General features: G+C 42.8%; 1 protein-coding gene across 3 annotated transcripts in view; it reads left to right on the forward strand.

The window, feature by feature from the left end:
* Positions 1-10,755: 10,755 nt before the first annotated feature.
* Positions 10,756-19,699, forward strand: part of LOC110522941 (ras-specific guanine nucleotide-releasing factor 2) — a 70,794-nt gene continuing 61,850 nt past the window's right edge. For all 3 annotated transcript variants that reach the window (XM_090234834.1, XM_036977506.2, XM_036977507.2), the window contains exon 1: positions 10,756-11,529. In XM_090234834.1, the coding sequence (XP_090090960.1) occupies positions 11,251-11,529 (279 nt within the window). In that variant the 5' untranslated portion in view covers positions 10,756-11,250. The remainder of the gene's footprint in view (positions 11,530-19,699) is intronic.

Raw genomic sequence — 19,699 nt, forward strand, 5'->3', positions numbered from 1 at the left:
AATATTATTATTGTAATAAAGGTTATAGTTCTATTAACGGGAGTGAATTGATCAAAAATACACACACACAAACACACACACAGCATGTTAAATATCACAATTCAGACAAACTAAGAAAAAAAACACACGCTGCAGCCCATTTTGCAACTTAGGATCCCCAACTTCCAAACAGGGATTCCAACCAAGTTGCAGGCATCCACTCTGTTTGTGGGGAATTATTCTTAGCAACAGTGGCAATGTATTCAGCGAAATCAGTCCTATCAGAAGAGGAACCTGGAACGTAAGTACATTCATCGCCAATGATTGCACAAGTGCCCCCTTGACCTGCCAAAATATAGTCAAGAGCCTCTCTGTTTTGCAGAGCCAATTGACTTTTTTTTTTAGCATTGACAATTTTCTCTACGTCTCTAGATATCTTCCGAATTTGGTCTAGGGCACATGCATATTGACTTTCACAGGGAAGAGAGAGAACACATGTTATAACAGTTCCACATCAACATTGATAAGAATGAGATTGGGGCAAGGTTAGCCCAAGCTAAAATCTAGTGTCTCTCCTCACATTTTAGGGGCATAGCTCTGTCTCAAGAAGCCTCGCATTTCCAAATCATAATTATAACTATTGATAAATTATCCACCCCAAATGTAGAATGACAGTCCTTAGTGCTTCACATTGGTTCTATCACTTTAATTTAAGACCCTCAACTTAGCACACACCGACACATCGATACTGGCAGAATATACATTTACATTGACATACAGTATATTCAAAAATGTCCTATACCGGAGCTTGAGTAAATTACATTACTAAGCTGCTCCCGATTGTACTACGTCAGGACATGGAAATCGATTCTATTGTAGTTCGTGTGGGTTTTAATAACATTATGAAGGCAGCTCTGAACAGTTGAAACTGGATTTTAAAGAGCTGATTGACTCTCTGCTAGACACTAACAAAAGACCCATCATATCTGGCCTTGTGCCCTCTCTGAATCGAGCGCTTTAGCAGGATTATTTCTCTTCACAACTGGCTTCGTGATTATTGCACCTCAATGATTGTAACTTTTGTTAATAATTTGGATACCTTTTGGTAACAAAACACGTTTTTTAAGGAGGGTGGGATCCACCCAAATCATTTGGGTTCCTGGATCCTTTCACAGCATTATAAGGCTACGTTAAGACAACGACTTATCAATGACCCAAAGCCCAGCTCAGCTAATCCCTACCATTGTGACGCAGAGTTGTCATAATGCTTCAGCCAATGTACATTACACCAGGGGCATTGGTAGACACAATGTAAGTAACCTAATTTATGTCACTCTAACTGCCCTGAATGCCTCTGTTGATCTTACAGCTATTGTATGTAGTAATCATGTGCCTATGAATCAGATTTATGCTGTTAGCACTGAGGCGGTGTGCCCTAGGAGGAAGTCCACTGTGTGCAGTTCACCCTGCACTAACATAAATAACATGAGCATATCTACTTCTGCTAAGCTTCCCAGTAAAGCAATGAAAACAAGTAAGCATCCCAGAAGAAAAGTGCTCAAAATAGCTCACGTTAACAAGGTCCCTGAAAACAATAATTTGCTAGTAACAGATGGCATTCATATTCTGAATATCTCTGAAACTCACTTACATAATACCTTTGATGATACAGTGGTAGGAATACAAGGTCAAATTACTGAAGATAATAGCGGACGATATTGCCACATTTTCAATTTAATCCTACTAGAAAGTGTGTGCCCCCAGGCTTGGAGGGAAGTAAAAGTCATTCCGCTACCTAAGAACAGTAAAGCCCGCTTCACTGTCTCAAATAGCCGACCAATCAGCCTGTTACCAACCCTTAGTTACCTTTTGGAAAAAATGTGTTTGACCAGATTCAATGCTATTTTACAGTAAACAAATTGACAACAGACTTTCAGCATGTTTATAGGGAAGGATATTCAACAAGCACAGCACTTACACAAATGTCTGATGATTGGCTGAAAGAAATTGATGATAAAAAGATGGTGGGGGCTGTTTTGTTTGACTTCAGTGCGGCTTTTGACATTGTCGATCTAAGACTGCTGGTGGAAAAATGTACAGTACCAGTCAAAGGTTTGGACAAACCTACTCATTCAAGAGTTTTTCTTAATTTTTTACTATTTTCTACATTGTAGAAAATAGTGGAGACATCAAAACTGTGAAATAACACATATGGAATCATGTAGTAACCAACATTAAAAAAATATGTATATTTTATATTTGAGATTCTTCAAAGTAGCCACCCTTTGCCTTGATGACAGCTTTACACACTCTTGGTATTCTCTCAACCACCCCCTTCCTACTGGCACTCATCCTTCTGGCATTTCTACATGTTCTTCTTCAGATAGTGTTTCAGTTCGTCCTAGAGTGTTGGAGGTTATTTTGTAAATGACATCGCCGAAGTCAAGGATCGGTAGGCTAGTCAGTTTTACTAGGGTATGTTTGGCAGTGTGAGTGAAGAAGGCTTTGTTGCGAAATAGGAAGCCAATTCTAGATTTAATTTTGGATTGGAGATGCTTAATATGAGTCTGGAAGGAGAGTTTACAAATTAGCCAGACACCTAGGTATTTGTAGTTGTTTACATATTCTAAGTCAGAACCGTTCAGACTAGTGGGTGTGAGCAGCGATTGGTTGAAAACCGTGCATTTCATTTTACTAGCATTTAAGAACAGTTGGAGGCCACGAAGGAGTGTTGTATGACATTGAAGCTTGTTTGGAGGTTTGTTAACACAGTGTCCAAAGAAGGGCCAGATGTATACAGAATGGTGTCGTCTGCGTAGAGGTGGATCAAGAAATCACCCGCAGCAAGAGCAACATTGTTGATCGTCCATCATGCCGACACAATGTCTGTGCTCACTTGGGCATGGTTACTGACTGAGAAAAAGTTTTATATAAAACAACTATTTCATTAGAAGAATAAAATCACATTGCTATCTTCACAAAAGTACTCTCATACTTAATCATATATTTTATACAACATTTAGACATAAACTTGATAAATAGAACATGTCCACTTTCAGAGTTACTCTTATTTCGTTATACCATCCTTAATGACATCACAAAATAATAATATGACATGATTATTCTTTAGACCCCCACTAATCATTCCAAACATTTGGATGTCAGGAATAATGTTCTAATGTTTACCTTTTTTTAGAAAACGTTTTTGGCAACAAGAGTCTCTCTGTAGCAAAGGAGATTTCAGTCTTCCAATACTAGAGACCAAAAGGAGTCCTTTTCTGCAAACTGTTTATGACCGGTTGTTACGAGTCATAAAACCGTCCCAACTCCCCCCTCTCCACTCCTGTGGGAGATGGGGAGGGGGAGGTCTGGCTATCTGTCAGCCATTTGCCAAGCTGATCTGACACCTTTGATCCTCACCAAGGAGAGCAAGTCATGACAATGTTACTCTATATATTTATTTCAAATTTATGTTGGATACTCATTTTCTGCTTCACACTTATTAAATGTCCAATTTTAGTATTGCTGGGCTGTAACATGTAATGCTTTGGAGGGATCAATATGTATTACTGGGCTGGCACTGTCTATCAGTCCCCCATAGATGGCATGCTCTGCCCATAATAAGCCTCTACCAAGCACGTAAAACAGTTGAGTAGGTGAATACAGAAAACCATTGGTTCTATTTAACAGGGAATGGGGTTTATTTCAAAATGTATTACCAGGGTGGAAGAAATCTCATAAGCGTTTATAGTTTTATTGGTTAGGGGTAAGTCAAGTCCCGTACAATGCGTTAACCTTATTTTTCTCAAATGATCCACTCGGAACATTCCTCAGAATACTTTTACACCGCTTACGTACATCTGCATGTGCAAGTTGTATATTATTATTATTTTTCTATTGTTACTTCATCAGATCTCTAGTAACCGATTATTCTCCCTATTATGTTACTTTATCTCAAGTAACCCATTATACATTTGTGTTACATCACAAATTCCTCCTCTACACCAGTGTTCTATTCATACAGGGGTTTACAAGCATTTCGCTACACTTGCATTAACATCTGCTAACTATGTGTATGTGACAAATAAATTTGATTTGATTTAAATCTTCGCTCTAGTGTTCTATTTAACAGCATATTCGGTAATAGTACTTCAATTCTTTCATATCTTAACATTCACTTTTCCCAATATACGTAACTTCTATACTTAGGTATTCACATCCACACCACTCATATAAAACAACACCCCGTGCTCAATAACACCACATGCTATTATTAGTAGTCTCAGACTACGATGGGCAGTGGTGGACGGAACCCCTAGATAACATTATAGATTTTTTTTTAGCTCAGCCACACAGAACTGGAAAACTCAGCTCACACTTCACTCCACATTCACACTGGAGGTAGTCTCCTGACAGCTCTCTTAACACGTCCTTTCCACACTGACACAACCATACACAACTTTTACATCCACATTCACTTAGTACTATTCCCAAACACACTCAGCAATCTCCCTTATTACCCCATGTGTATCTTCAACCATTATTTGTCCTTACTTCCTATGCACCATATGTAGCTTCACTATACATATAGAATAGCACGTAGTACACATTATGCTATTCTCTACCATTGTCAGCAGACCACGTAGACACTTCTCTTATAAATGCCTACAGACAGCTGACAACAGGGCATGGTATCATTACTTTCCCTCGCTCTAGTCTTCTCTCTAAGACTAGCTCTAGCCTTCTTCTGTCATATGTATCTTCAACGGTTCCTCTATAGTCTCTACAGTCGCCATAGTCTCTACAGTATCCATGGTCCCTGGGCATCCATAGTCCCTATAGCGTCACAGTCCCTATAGCATCCATAGTATCTATGGTCCCTACAGCCTCCATAGTCCATCACCATCCATAGTATCAATAGTTTATATAGGAATAAATGCTATGGTCTCTACAGACTTTATAGTCTTGCCTCTTCCCTTACATATAGAATAACACTTTGTGCTATTACTTAAGACTAGTGGTACCCTCCTTCTACATCTTTATGTTTGGTTTTATTGGTTCTATCATATTTGTATTTAAATTTTTTTATACAAATTCATTTAAATTGACTTACTGAAATCAGTTGTCGTCCCTCAATTGTTTTGCGGATGATGTGTCTCCTCCTGGGCAGCTCACAGTAAGGGTCTGGTCTGGGCTGGTCTGGTCATCTTTTGGTCAGATGGGAATTTCCCTAACGCTTCTTAAAGCGGTTTTCCTCACAGACCCACACTGGAAAGCTCCGCAAGCAGAATCAGTCATCCTGTTCGTTGGAGCCAAATCGTAGAGGAAATTGTTACACAGGGACACTCAAAGTCAATATTATTTTTTATTATTATTATTATTATATATTTTTTTGCTATATTTTTTATTTGATCTTTATTTTGTGTTTACATCTTTTTCTCCCCAAATTTGTGGTATCCAATTGGTAGTTACAGTCCTGTCTCATCGCTGCAACTCCCATACGGACTCGGGAGAGGCAAAGGTTGAGAGCAGTGCGTCCCCCAAAACACAACCCAACCAAGCCGCACTGCTTCTTGACACAATTCCCACTTGACCAGGAAGCCAGCAGCACCAATGTGTCGGAGGATACACTGTACACCTGGCGACCGTGTCAACATGCACTGCGCTTGGCCTGCCACAGGAGTTGCTAGTGCGCGGTGGGACAAGGACATCCCTACTGGACGACGCTGGGCCATTTGTGCACCGCCCCATGGGTCTCTCAGTCTTGACAGAGCATGGACTCAAACCCAGAGTCTCTTGTGGCACAGCTAGCGCTGCGATGCAGTGCCATAGACCACTGAGCCACTCGGAAGGCCCCGAAGTCAATATTAAATTAATCATTGTTCGCTGTCACCGCGCTGGAGAGGTTCCAATAGACTTGATGCACCATAGTGAACATCTGTCAGGAGCCCTAACAGGGCAGTCCCGTTAGTTCCCTTATATACTGACAAGTTATATTTGCATAATTTAGCTTATTCATCATTCAAAATTAATGTTTGCTTTATTCATGTGACGACCAATACTGGGTCATGCACGTGACAGACCAATACCTCACAACGCTTCTTCTCTCTAAGCTGAGACCTGGAAAACTGAGATATCCCTTTCTCAAAACAAGGTTCTGGGCGTACTGCCAAATTGCAGATACTGATAGTGAGGATTCGTTCAATCAGTCACTTGCATGAACACAGAAATTGGTTTATAGAAAAGCACAAACAGAACACAGAAATTGGTTATTAGAAAAGTACAAATGTAAAAATGTCCATCACAATAGACAAGTGTGTGCCTTCCCAAATCATGTCCAATCAATTGAATTTACCACAGGTGGAGTCCAATAAAGTTGTAGAAACATCGCAAGGATGATCAATGGAAACAGGATGCACCTGAGCTCAATTTCGAGTTTCATAGCAAAGGGTCTTAATACTTATATAAATAAGGTGTTTTCAGTTTTTCTGTTGTCACTATATGGTATTGTGTGTAGATTGCTGAGGATTTTATTTATTTAATCGATTTTAGAACAAGGCTGTAACGTAGCAACATTTTGAAAAAGTCAAGGCGTCTTAATACTTTCTGAAGGCACAGTATATGTACATATAAAATAGATGACGAGGAAATAATCTCTCTTTCTCACCATCCCTTTCTCGCTGTTGCCGTTAAGGGTTTGTTTATACTCCAAACATCAACAAAACAGATTGTGGTATGGTCATTTTAGGGACTAATGGCCTGGGTGGGGGTTATTTTAGGATTGACGGACATACAGTATTGGTAATCCCCCATAATCCTTCAGTGCTCCCTCTGTCCACTGAGGAGAGAGAGGTTTTTAATACCCCTACAGGACCACTATCTATGTCTCTCCCCTCTTCTAAGGGATAGTTCGACATCTACTGGGATGGGGGGGGGGGGGGGGGGCTGGTCCAAATTAGGAGAGGGCTGTCTAACTTTTTTTGCAGGTTTGACTATATAATGTCTTCCATATAGCCACTTCCTAATTTGCTTGCTTGCTCCTCCCCTATCAAGGTGTTTTGGTACTTCCCATATGCACTGTGCTTTTCCACCAAATTCTTCAAAGTAGCCACCTTTTGCCTTGATGACAGCTTTGCACACTCTTGGCATTCTCTCAACCAGCTTCATGAGGTAGTCGTCGCCTGTAATGCATTTCAAATACCAGGTGTGCCTTCTTAAAAGTTCATTTGTGGAATTTCTTTCCTTCTTAATGCATTTGAGCCAATCATTTGTGTTGTGACAAGGTAGGGTTGGTATACAGAAGATAGCCCTCTGCCTGTCTCCAATCTCTCTCAACTCTACAGTCGTAGCCTTGTCCCGCTGGTCCTGAACCCGCTCTCCCTCTGACACTCTCTCCCACTGTCACTTGTCCCCTTTTCCTCTCCCCTTGTCACCATTTCCCTATAGCCCCCCCCCCCCCGTCTGGCTGGCTGTAGCTAGTCCCCTGTGGTGATGCAACAGAAGCATGTCCTTGCCTCTCCTCTAACCTCAGTGTAATGATTTGCCTCTCTGTCCCCCCTCAACCTCTGTTATAGGATTTTAAGCCGCTATGAGACTTTTTTTCAAATCTGGCTGCTGTTGTAAGTTGTTTAGCTGGTGGATGGCGGGTCAGCTCAGGGCAATACAGTACAGTAAGATGAGGTGGAACAAGTCTGTATAGGAGAGTGCTTGCGTTATTCTCATCTGGGGTTATCGTCTTTGTTCCTCCATGCATGGCCTTCCTTCACTTAGAGTCTGTATAAGAACATTAGTCAGCAGCTTTGAGCTGTTCTTAGTGGCGCTAGAGGCCACCTGAAGAAACACTTGGTGTGTGTGTTTTCGCTGAGGAGCTGCTGAGCGTAGGACGGTTGCGTTGTGAGTGGGCAACGCTGGGGATCTCTGGAACACTTTATCGTGTCTTTCCATATTATACACTCGATTCTAGGTGGTTCCTTTTTTCTCATGAAATGTTTTTTTGCCTGAATGAATCCTAAAGAAGCAAAATAGTATGAATTAAGTAAGTATTACGTAATAACACATTTAAAACATGTACACGTAGCAAAATAAATTCAAAGTAAATATTCTACTATACTCTGTTGTACTGTACTGTGTGTGCTATCCCACCTTTGGTCGCTTCAGCAGTCTGTTTGGAAACGAGTCCCCAAAAAAGTTAACCATCCCTCTCTTTAGCTCCCTCCCTCCCTCCACCCCCCTGCTGGGTATTTACAATATCACATAACTATACTGGCATCTGGTAATGCAAAGGGAGGCATACATCATACACAAACACACACACACACAGAGACTAAAGCATAGGAATATCTGTTGAAATCAACCGTTGATCTGCATATGCTTTTTTGTCAAATTCTGATCTGAAATCAGGACTGGGTGAAACTATATCACCCTGCGCCAGCAGCCTTCCATCCTTGCCTCTGAAGCTAGGGTTGGTCCTGGTCTGTCCCTGGATGGGAGAACAGATACTGCTGGAAGTGGTGTTGGAGGTCCAGTAGTGGGCACTCTTCCCTCTGGTCTAAGGAGACCCCAATGCAGTGTCCTGACTGTGGTCACTAAAGTTTGATCGTTTCTAGTCAGGTATTTCTCAACTCCATCATGACTTAGCGTGAAGTCGATACTTTAAAAAATGTTTTCTTTGTAGAAATCCACACTTTTTCATTTAACGTTAATCAAATACAACCACTGACTGTTTCCTTGTTGCTGTTGTTCGAAGAGGCAACTCAGTGCAAATGCCCATGTACCAATTGAATCTCAATGAGGAAACAGTCAGGGGTTGTATTTGATGAACGTTTATTAAAAAGTATGGATTTCAGCAAACAAAGAAAGGCAGGCAACAACAAAGGCCAAACATAGATATAAAATTTACATTTTATAAGTAACGACTTCACAGCGACTCGAAGCAACTTGAAGGAGTTGCAGGTTCACTCTAAAAACGCGTTTTCACTCAACGCCATGGATTTGGTATAGTGGCGTTAAAATACACTGCTCAAAAAAATAAAGGGAACACTAAAATAACACATCCTAGATCTGAATGAATGAAATATTCTTATTAAATACTTTTTTCTTTACATAGTTGAATGTGCTGACAACAAAATCACACAAAAATGATCAAACAAAATCAAATGTATCAACCCATGGAGTTCTGGATTTGGAGTCACACTCAACATTAAAGTGGAAAACCAAACTACAGGCTGATCCAACTTTGATGTAATGTCCTTAAAACAAATCAAAATGAGGCTCAGTAGTGTGTGTGGCCTCCACGTGCCTGTATGACCTCCCTACAACGCCTGGGCATGCTCCTGATGAGGTGGCGGATGGTCTCCTGAGGGATCTCCTCCCAGACCTGGACTAAAGCATCCGCCAACTCCTGGACAGTCTGTTGTGCAGATAGGCGTTGGTGGATGGAGCGAGACATGATGTCCCAGATGTGCTCAGTTGGATTCAGGTCTGGGGAACGGGCGGGCCAGTCCATAGCATCAATGCCTTCCTCTTGCAGGAACTGCTGACACACTCCAGCCACATGAGGTCTAGCATTGTCTTGCATTAGGAGGAACCCAGGGCCAACCGCACCAGCATATGGTCTCACAAGGGGTCTGAGGATCTCATCTCGGTACCTAATGGCAGTCAGGCTACCTCTGGCGAGCACATGGAGGGTGGTGCGACCCCCCCAAAGAAATGCCACCCCACACCATGACTGACCCACCGCCAAACCGGTCATGCTGAAGGATGTTGCAAGCAGCAGAACGTTCTCCACAGCGTCTCCAGACTATCACGTCTGTCACATGTGCTCAGTGTGAACCTGCTTTCATCTGTGAAGAGCACAGGGCGCCAGTGGCGAATTTGCCAATCTTGGTGTTCTCTGGCAAATGCCAAACGTCCTGCACGGTGTTGGGCTGTAAGCACAACCCCCACCTGTGGACATTGGGCCCTCATACCACCCTCATGGAGTCTGTTTCTGACCGTTTGAGCAGACACATACACATTTGTGGCCTGCTGGAGGTCATTTTGCAGGGCTCTGGCAGTGCTCCTCCTGCTCCTCCTTGCACAAAGGCGGAGGTAGCGGTCCTGCTGCTGGGTTGTTGCCCTCCTACGGCCTCCTCCACGTCTCCTGATGTACTGGCCTGTCTCCTGGTAGCACCTCCATGCTCTGGACACTACGCTGACAGACACAGCAAACCTTCTTGCCACAGCTCGCCACATGTGCCATCCTGGATGAGCTGCACTACCTGAGCCACTTGTGTGGGTTGTACACTACGTCTCATGCTACCACTAGAGTGAAAGCACCGCCAGCATTCAAAAGTGACCAAAACATCCGCCAGGAAGCATAGGAACTGAGAAGTGGTCTGTGGTCACCACCTGCAGAACCACTCCTTTATTGGGGGTGTCTTGCTAATTGCCTATAATTTCCACCTGTTGTCTATTCCATTTGCACAACAGCATGTGAAATGTATTGTCAATCAGTGTTGCTTCCTAAGTGGACAGTCTGATTTCACAGAAGTGTGATTGACTTGGAGTTACATTGTGTTGTTTAAGTGTTCCCTTTATTTTTTTGAGCAGTGTATATTTGTCCATATAATTTACATTCCATTGGTCAGTAACACTGCTGGTCCAGCATAGTAAAACCTACAGTTTCACCTTTTACCGTGAATGAGAGCGAGGGAAGCGCAAACCCTTGTCTAGACTGTACAGAAGACCGTCCGTCGGCCCGCCCCGCCCCGGCAGACAGGCAGACAGACAGACAGTAGCCAGGCTATGCTACAGTGGATTAGACAGAGACAAACAGTAGCTCTAGTCCAGTGGAATACATTACAGCGACCTGTCTCTTTAAATTACTGTCAAAGCCGATTAGCGCTGTTTTCACCGTCTGTTCTCCTCAATCTATTTTGGTTTTACGCTGCTACAGCCTGCAAGTCTTTTGCGATTTTCCATTTGTATAGGCTATATTTTTCTAGTCATTTGGGATGATTTGGATCCCCTTTCTAAAAAGTTTGAGGCATGAGACTTGGGATTATTTATTTATTTCTGTCTTCTTCGCGGCGCACAGAGTGGACCGGACTCAAATTTCCCCCTGCGCGTCTGTGGTGAACTTGGATTAGCGCGCTCTCTCCTCCACATCTACTTTCTCTCTCCTATCCTGTCCAACTCTCTCCGAAAATATGATAGATATGTCACAGATATGACATCAAAAACAACGACCACTTTTTGAAATCGACTGAAAGAGAAGGGGTCTCACGGAAAATGCAGAAGAGCGTGCGCTATAATGAGGGGCACGCTCTATATCTGTCGCTTGTCGCGCGCAAAGAGGGTACGAAACGCGGCATCCTGAGCAAGAAGACGACGGAGAACAGTCGGTGGAATGACAAGTACTTTGCTCTCTACCAGAATGTGCTCTTTTACTTCGAGAACGACCAGAGCACTCGGCCCTCCGGGATTTACTTGCTGGAGGGGTGCACGTGCGAGAGGGTTCCCGCGCCCAAAAGCGCCACGGTCAGTAAGGACATGGTGGACAAGCAGCAGGTGGGTTAGGTACCCTAGTGACCATGGTAGTGCACCACCTGACATGGTTGTGCTTTGGTTTTGGTCTCTGCTCGCTGTGTTGACACTGAGGTTTGGCACCCTACCCTCACCCTGGTTTCTTACGTAAAACAGATTAAGGATTTGCAGCACAGACGGGGATTACGCATAGAAAGTGCACTTTAGTTGGGAGGAGAGGAGGGATGGAGGGATGACAATTGATTTCCTCCGTAGCATACTCTGTCTGTCCCAGAGAGAACCAGAGGCCTGGGACGTTGAGGGACAGCATGGGCAGTTAGATATTACACAGCTAGGCCTACCTAGAATACATGTAGAATATTTCAAAATTTGGCTTTACACTTTTAGAATGAAGCAGCACATACTACTTACTACCAGTATGCCATATCCTCATGACAGTTGCTGTAGTTAATATATTCCCATGTACACTCTTAGAAGAAAAAGGTGCTATCTGGAACCTAAAAGGGTTCTTCGGCTGTCCTCATAGGAGAACGCTTTGAAGAACCCTTTTTGGTTTCAGGTAGAACCCTTTTCGTTCCAGGTAGAACCCTTTTGAGTTCCCTGTAGAACCTTTTACGCAGAGGGTTCTACATGGAACCCAAAAGAGTTCTACCTGGAACCAAAAAGGGTTCTCATATGGGGACCGCTAAAGAACCCTTTAGGAACCCTTTTTTTCTAAGAGTGTAGTGAATGGAAGCTAAGTATGGAAATACAAGTCTAATAGTCCCTATGAAGAGCTCCATTACTGGCTGACATCTTTGTAGTTGTGATGAGCTGCATGGAGTCAGTGACTGGGTACAGATGTTTTCTTGTTGACCTATTACATCCTCACAGTTGGAGGGTGGAGACAGCACATTCACTGGCTCTGTGTACACTACAGTAGTCTACTAGCTTTGTGTTAGCACATTTATACAAATGTTTCTTCTAACGTATATATATTTTTGCATTCACACAGTAACCTGTAATCTGTCTGTGGGTCTCCACATCTACGTTTGTACACTACATGACCAAAAGTATGTGGACACCTGCTCCTGAACATCTCATTCCAAAATCATGGGCATTCATATGGAGTTGGTCCCCCCTTTGCTGCTATAACAGTCTCCACTCTTCAGGGAAGGCTTTCCACTAGATTTTGGAACATTGCTGTGGGGACTTGGGCACTGATGTTGGGCAATGAGGCCTGGCTCACAGTCGGCGTTCCAATTAATCCCAAAGGTGTTTGATGGGGTTGAGGTCAGGGCTCTGTGCAGGCCAGTCATGTTGTTGCAGAATGATTGTGACAAAACATTTCTGTATGGACCTGGCTTTGTGCACGGGGTCATTGTCATGCCGAAAAAGAGAAAGGGCCTTCTCCAAACTGTTTCCACAAAGTTGGAAGCACAGAATCGTCCTCCACCAAACTTTACAGTTAGCAGTATGCATTCTGGCAGGTATCTTTCTCCTGGCATCCGCAAAATCCCAGATTCGTCCATCGGACTGCCAGATGGTGAAGCGTGATTCATCACTCCAGAGAATACGTTTCCACTGCTCCAGAGTCCAATGGTGGCGAGCTTTACAGCACTCCAGCTGACACTTGGCATTTCTCTCTTTAGGTACTTACCTGTGTCTGTATCTCTCCAATGTGTGCTGCTACTGTCACCTTGGCACAGTATTCAACCCCTGCCGTTGAAATGAACCTGCATTCATGTACTGTACTATATATAGGCCTACTGTACTAGACTGAAAAACAATCACTTCATCAACATCAATTTACATGCTCTAGATCAGGGGTGTCAACATAATTTTCCTTCGAATATAATTTCCAGTTTTGTGCTTTTTTTGGGTTAAAACCCCAATGAGAACAGAAGTGTCAGAAGGGCGGCTCATTGTTGGAAATAGGACGACAACAAAAATCACCAACACACCACCACAATCATCCTCTAATGAGACAGAGATCAGCTCATAGCCTGGAGGCAGCAGGAAGAGGGATTTTCATTGTCACATCAGATCAGGTCATGTTATCTTAGAGGTTGGTGTTGTGTGTTGGTGTTGGGGACAAGTTAGATCACATTTTGACCACATTAGATTTCTTCCGCACCCATGTCTGACGTGTGTGTGTGTGTGTGTGTCTGTCTGACACCCCTGCAAACCAACAGGACCCTAACAGCAATAGCAGCTACAGACACATGGCTTTATTGAACAAACCAAATCATTCCATACAAGTGTCAATGTTGTGTTGCAGTGAGAAATGGTAACTGCAGTATCTAACTCTTCCCCGCCCCCAGACTCTGTTCCTCCTGTGATTGTGATGTTATAGATGAGGTCACTGACCCTCCCGTGTGCCATGTACTCAGTTTAGCTCTGGTGTGTGCGGTTGAAGTGTGTGTGTGTATGTGGTTGACCGTGTGTGTGTGTGAGGTCACCGTTTCCACCATGTGCTAGGGAACATGATCCCCAAACAGGTTTGGTACAGCTGTGCAACAAACACGTGGAACAGTCTTACAACAGTATTATACCATTAGTTTGGGCGACTGTAATTACACTGTATTTAGACACATATTACAATGATGTTACTGAGGTCGTAATGTCTATGTATTGTGAACTTAATTGATGTCTATCTGGTGCTTCAGATTAACATATTCATGGGACATCCATGAAAAACAATGCAGTGTTTGATTCTGTCAGTTCAAGGCCACTTAGTGGACTACCGAACACACAGCTCCAAAGGCTGGAAAGTGAGAGGGTTTTTAACACAAACACCCATGAAAACGCAAACATGTACGCGCACGCACACACACACCTTCACAAAAACACACACGCAGGCACACGCGCAATCCACAAAGACGTCAAAGCATTTAAACCAGACTAAAACATCAGAGAGCTTCAAAGTGGCAATGTCTGATTGAGAGGCAGAGAAGTGTTCTACTGATGTCCTCTCAGATAGCACGCACACACACACACACACAACAGAGAGAGCGAGAGAGAGAGTGTTACAGTTTGAAATAATAGAGCAGCAGCTTTATCCTCACAGAACATGATATCGTGCCTTAGAGCCGCAGCCTCATGTCCTTAAAGTTGCTGTTGTCATCGTTTTTTAAAACTTCAACTAAATCAACTACTGTAGCAACTGTAAGCGTCTAGGGGGTTTGGGCTGTGTCTTTTGTTAATGTCTCGTGTGTGTGTGTATGTGTGGTCCTGCTCTTGTGAGGTAGTGGAGGATAGCGTGTGTGTAGACTCTGTGCAGAGAGGGGGGATAGTCACGGAAAATTCCGTGTGAAGGCTCAGTCTCTGGTGAAAAGGACAGACTGTAAACTTGCAAACAGCAGCAGTTTGGGAAGCAGTGTTTCCTCTAATTATTTTGGGAGGGGGCGTGCTAAGGACCCTAAAGCAACATTGAGAGCTGCAGACGCAAATGAGGCCAAATGAAGCCTTAATTGTTTTATATGGAGGAAGGGGGAAAGGATGGAATGAAGAGAGGAAGGGGGGAGGATAGGGAATGCAGACTGCCTGTAAGTGTGTAAGTGTTTTCTGTCTGTCTGTCTGTCTGTCTGTCTCTCTCTCTCTGTCTATCTCTCTTTCCCATCTCTCTCTTTATGTAAGTCCTTAGATAATCTACCTCTCTGTGGTCTCACATAGGAAAGTTCTGTATGCTAATGACGCGGCCTACTATAGGCTACTTCAATGCCAGCCAGCCGGCTGATTGATGGGTTACCATGGTTACCAGGGTTGATAGTTGAAGTGGCACAGTTTGAGAAAACATACCGCACACACACACACACACACACACACAGAGAGAAGTAGCACTTCAAGAAATGTTATACAAGGTGGTCTACAAGTTCTGGCAGAGAAAGAGAATTAGAAAGACTGAGGGATAGAATGAGAGATGATAATGGGGTAAAAGGCTGGAGATGAGTAGAAAGAAATATTGTAGATGAGGAGAAAGAGAGAGAGGAAGAGATGATGAGTTTGTAAATGAGAGCTGGGATGTGATTGACAGTATTAAGTATGATGTGTGATGAGAAAAAGGGAGGGAATGAGGGGAGGGTTGTAAAGGTTGTGTGTGTGGCCCTCTGCTGTGATGGTGTCTACTCTTAGTACACACGGTTCACTACACCCTGAAAACTGACTGTGACAATTAGAGAACAGAGTTTCCGTTAACCTGCCATTGCCAGCTTTTGGCCGATAAAAAAAAAGATAAACCAATAAATAAAACTGTTGCCGGCCAAAATGATCAGGACAAAACAAATCCCATTGCAAAATAATGCTTTTTATTCAATGATGGAAATACCATTCCATGTAACAACATTTGACAGTCACACTTATCGGTCTATAGGTTAATTTGCATAATTTTGTGCAATTAAATAGGCTTGTGACCATTCATGGTGGAAAAATTCAAAATGCCATCACGTGTTTAAAACAGTTTTGGTGCAGAATAAAAAAAAATAGCTACTATTTTTATTTCTCAACTGGTAATTGAAGCTCGGCTCCCATTCACCATTCAAGTGCAGGGAACAGGCTAAATGCACTCACCCACCACTTTACAATGTGAGCTGGAGGCCGTATGCATTTTGAAAACATACTTGTTTGAAACCTAAATGTTTTATTTTATATTATGAGGCATGTCTTACCTTGCTTCAAAGTAGCCTACAGGCAAAATCCAACCATGGGAACTTCGAGGAAGTTATTTAATAAAGACTTAATCGGCTGAGCGTGAGTTTAAAGTTTGGGGAAGCTTAAAATGTATCCTACCATTTCTACCGTTCTGCGTCCCAGTGAAGCTTTTCATGTGTGCATTTTCGTGAAACAGTTTCAGTTCAGGAATAAAGTTTCTCAAAATCATTGCCACATGGTCAATCATAAAATTTGAATGAAAATTCAAAAAAAAAAAAAAAGTGAAAGTTATAAGTCAACTAATGTGAGATCACCAGCCTCTACCATATGACACATTGATACACCGAGATCCATTGGCGGCTAAAGACATAAGCGCATGGAACTGATAGCCTATAAACCAATGCAGCAGTAGGCCTAAAACGTCCATTGGTTGCTCTTTCACACCGAGGATTGGTGATCATCGAGGGGGAGTTTGTTGGAATGATTTTTCAAATAGCTTACTGTGAGGAACTATAGTTTTAATATATTACCATTTGCAATGGATGTTAAAAAACAAACACTTTCCTACATTTCTGTGCAGCCGGCCAGGAAAGTCTATGCGTGCTCAGGTGCTTGCGCTCCCTCAACATTATCAGGACAGAGTAACCAGACACATGCTCATATGGAGCACTCTAGCACAGACATGAAACCGAAACAATGACGCCTGGGGAAGGAACCAAAGGGAGTGACATATAAAGGGCAGGTAATCAAGGAGGTGGTGGAGTCCAGGTGAGTGTCATTATGCGCTGATGCGCGTAACGATGGTGACAGGTGTGTGTCATAACGAGCAGCCTGGTGACCTAGAGGCCGGAGAGGGAGCACACGTGACAAATATTGTAATCAGATTGCAGATACTTTTGAAAAATTAGATGATTACTTCTTTTATTACTTTCAAATTCAGAAAGGATGTTTGCGAAAAACAATCTTTGACACTTCTATGTCTTCTCAATGACATTTAGATCAGCATTGAAAAAAGACACAAATTTAAGTTTGTTCCACCTGAGTGAGTCTGACCACAAGTCAGAGACCACTATGATCACACACCAAATGTGACCCAGTTCAAGAAACTAGGCGTATGTCGCAAGTCACGACTTCACAAGAGAGCCTTTTGAACGTAAAAAAAATATTTATCAAAATGCATTTTTTGGCAGAAATGCCTTCTCGAATATGTGAACTTTTATGTGCCTTAATATCAAACTTGTATGTCGAATAAAATTGTTGAGACTGCTGTCTTTTTCTGTGGCTAAACCAACTAGGCTCGTAGTTTAACAATTTGATTCATATTTACAGTTGACATACAAGTTTGATGTTAAGGCACATGAAAGTTCACATGTTCAAGAAAGCATGTCTGTGCGTTGTTCGTGTTTTGTATTATGTTTTGTTTATTCATTAAATGTATTCACTCCCTGAACTTGCTTTTTGGCCGAAATGCCTTCTCGCACATGTGAACTTTCATGTGCCTTATTATCAAACTTGTATGTCATCTGTAAATACAAATAAAATTGTTAAATTACGAGCCTAGGCCTCCTGCCAGTGGTCTAAGGCACTGCATCGCAGTGCTAGCTGTGCCACCAAAGACTCTGGGTTCGAGCCCAGGCTCTGTCGCAGCCGGCCGCGACCGGGAGGTCCATGGGGCGACGCACAATTGGCCAAGCGTCGTCCGGGTTAGGGAAGGTTTGGCCGGTAGGGATATCCTTGTCTCATCGCGCACTAGTGACTTCTGTGACGGGCCGGGCACAGTGCACGCTGACCAGGTCGCTAGGTGTACGGTGTTACCTCCGACACATTGGTGTGGCTGGCTTCCGGGTTGGATGCGCGCTGTGTTAAGAAGCAGTGCTGCTTGGTTGGGTTGTGTTTCGGAGGACGCATGGCTCTCGACCTTCGTCTCTCCCGAGCCCGTACCGGAGGGGTAGCGCTGAGACAAGACAGTAACTACTAACAATTGAATACCACGAAATTGGGGAGAAAAAGGGGGTATAAAAATAAAAATAAATGACGAGCCTAGTTGGTTTAGCCACAGAAAAAGGCAGAGGTCTCAACGTCAACAGTGAAGAGGAAACTCCGGGATGTTGGCCTTCTAGGCAGAGTTGCAAAGAAAAAGACAAATCTCAGACTGGCCAATAAAAAGAAAAGATTAAGAGGGGCAAAATAACACAGACACTGGACAGAGGAACTCTGCCTAGAAGGCCAACATCCCGGAGTTGCCTCCTCACTTTTGACAGTGTTTTGCGGGTGCTATTTAATGAAGCTTCCAGTTGGTGACTTGTGAGGCGTCTGTTCTCAAACTAGACACTAATGTACTTGTCCTTTGCTCAGTTGTGCACCAGGGCCTCCCACTCCTCTCTATTCTGGTTTAGAGCCAGTTTGCGCTGTTCTGTGAAGGGAGTAGTACACAGCGTTGTAAGAGTTCTTCAGTTTCCAGGCAATTTCTCGCATGGAATAGCCTTCATTTCGCAGAACAAGGTTAGACTGGCAAGTTTCAGAAGAAAGTTCTTTGTTTCTGGCCATTTTGAGCCTGTAATCGAACCCACAAATGCTGATGCTCCAGATACTCAACTAGTTTAAAGAAGGCCAGATGTTTTGCTTGTTTAATCAGAACAACAGTTTTCAGCTGTGCTAACATAATTGCAAAAGGGTTTTCTAATGATCTATTAGCCTTTTAAAATGATTAACTTGGATTAGCTAACAACTTGCCATTGGAACACAGGAGCGATGCTTGCTGATAATGGGCCTCTGAACGCCTATGTAGATATTAAATTAAAAATCTGCCGTTTCCAGCTACAATAGTCATTTACAACAATGTCAACACTGTATTTCTGATCAATTTGATGTTATTTTAATGGACAATTTTTTTTAGCTTTTCTCTCAAGAACAAGGACATTTCTAAGTGACCCCAAACTTTTGAACAGTAGTATATACAGTTGAAGTCGGAAGTTTACATACACCTTAGCCAAATACATTTAAACTCAGTTTTTCACAATTCCTCACATTTAATCCTAGTAAAAATTCCCTGTTTTAGGTCAGTTAGGATCACCACTTTATATGTGAAATGTCAGAATAATTGTAGAGAGAATGATTTATTTCAGCTTTTATTTCTTTCATCACATTCCCAGTGGGTCAGAAGTTTACATATACTCAATTAGAATTAGCTTTTAAATTGTTTAAACTGGGTCAAACAATTCAGGTAGCCTTCCACCAGCTTCCCACAAAAGGTTGGGTGAATTTGGTCTCATCCCTCCTGACAGAGCTGGTGTAACTGTGTCAGGTTTGTAGGCCTCCTTGCTCGAACATGCTTTTTCAGTTCTGCCCACAAATTTTCTATAGGATTGAGATCAGGGCTTTGTGATGGCCACTCCAATACTTTGACTTTGTTGTCCTTAGCCATTTTGCCACAACTTTGGAAGTATGCTTGGGTTCATTGTCCATTTGGAAGCCCCATTTGCGACCAAGTTTTTAACTTCCTGACTGATGTCTTGAGATGTTGCGTCAATATATCCACATCATTTTTACTTCCTCATGTGCCATC

The sequence above is a fragment of the Oncorhynchus mykiss genome, chromosome 5, assembly GCF_057628025.1.
Source record: "Oncorhynchus mykiss isolate SJ-2025 chromosome 5, ASM5762802v1, whole genome shotgun sequence".
In the NCBI taxonomy this organism is placed as follows: domain Eukaryota; kingdom Metazoa; phylum Chordata; class Actinopteri; order Salmoniformes; family Salmonidae; genus Oncorhynchus; species Oncorhynchus mykiss.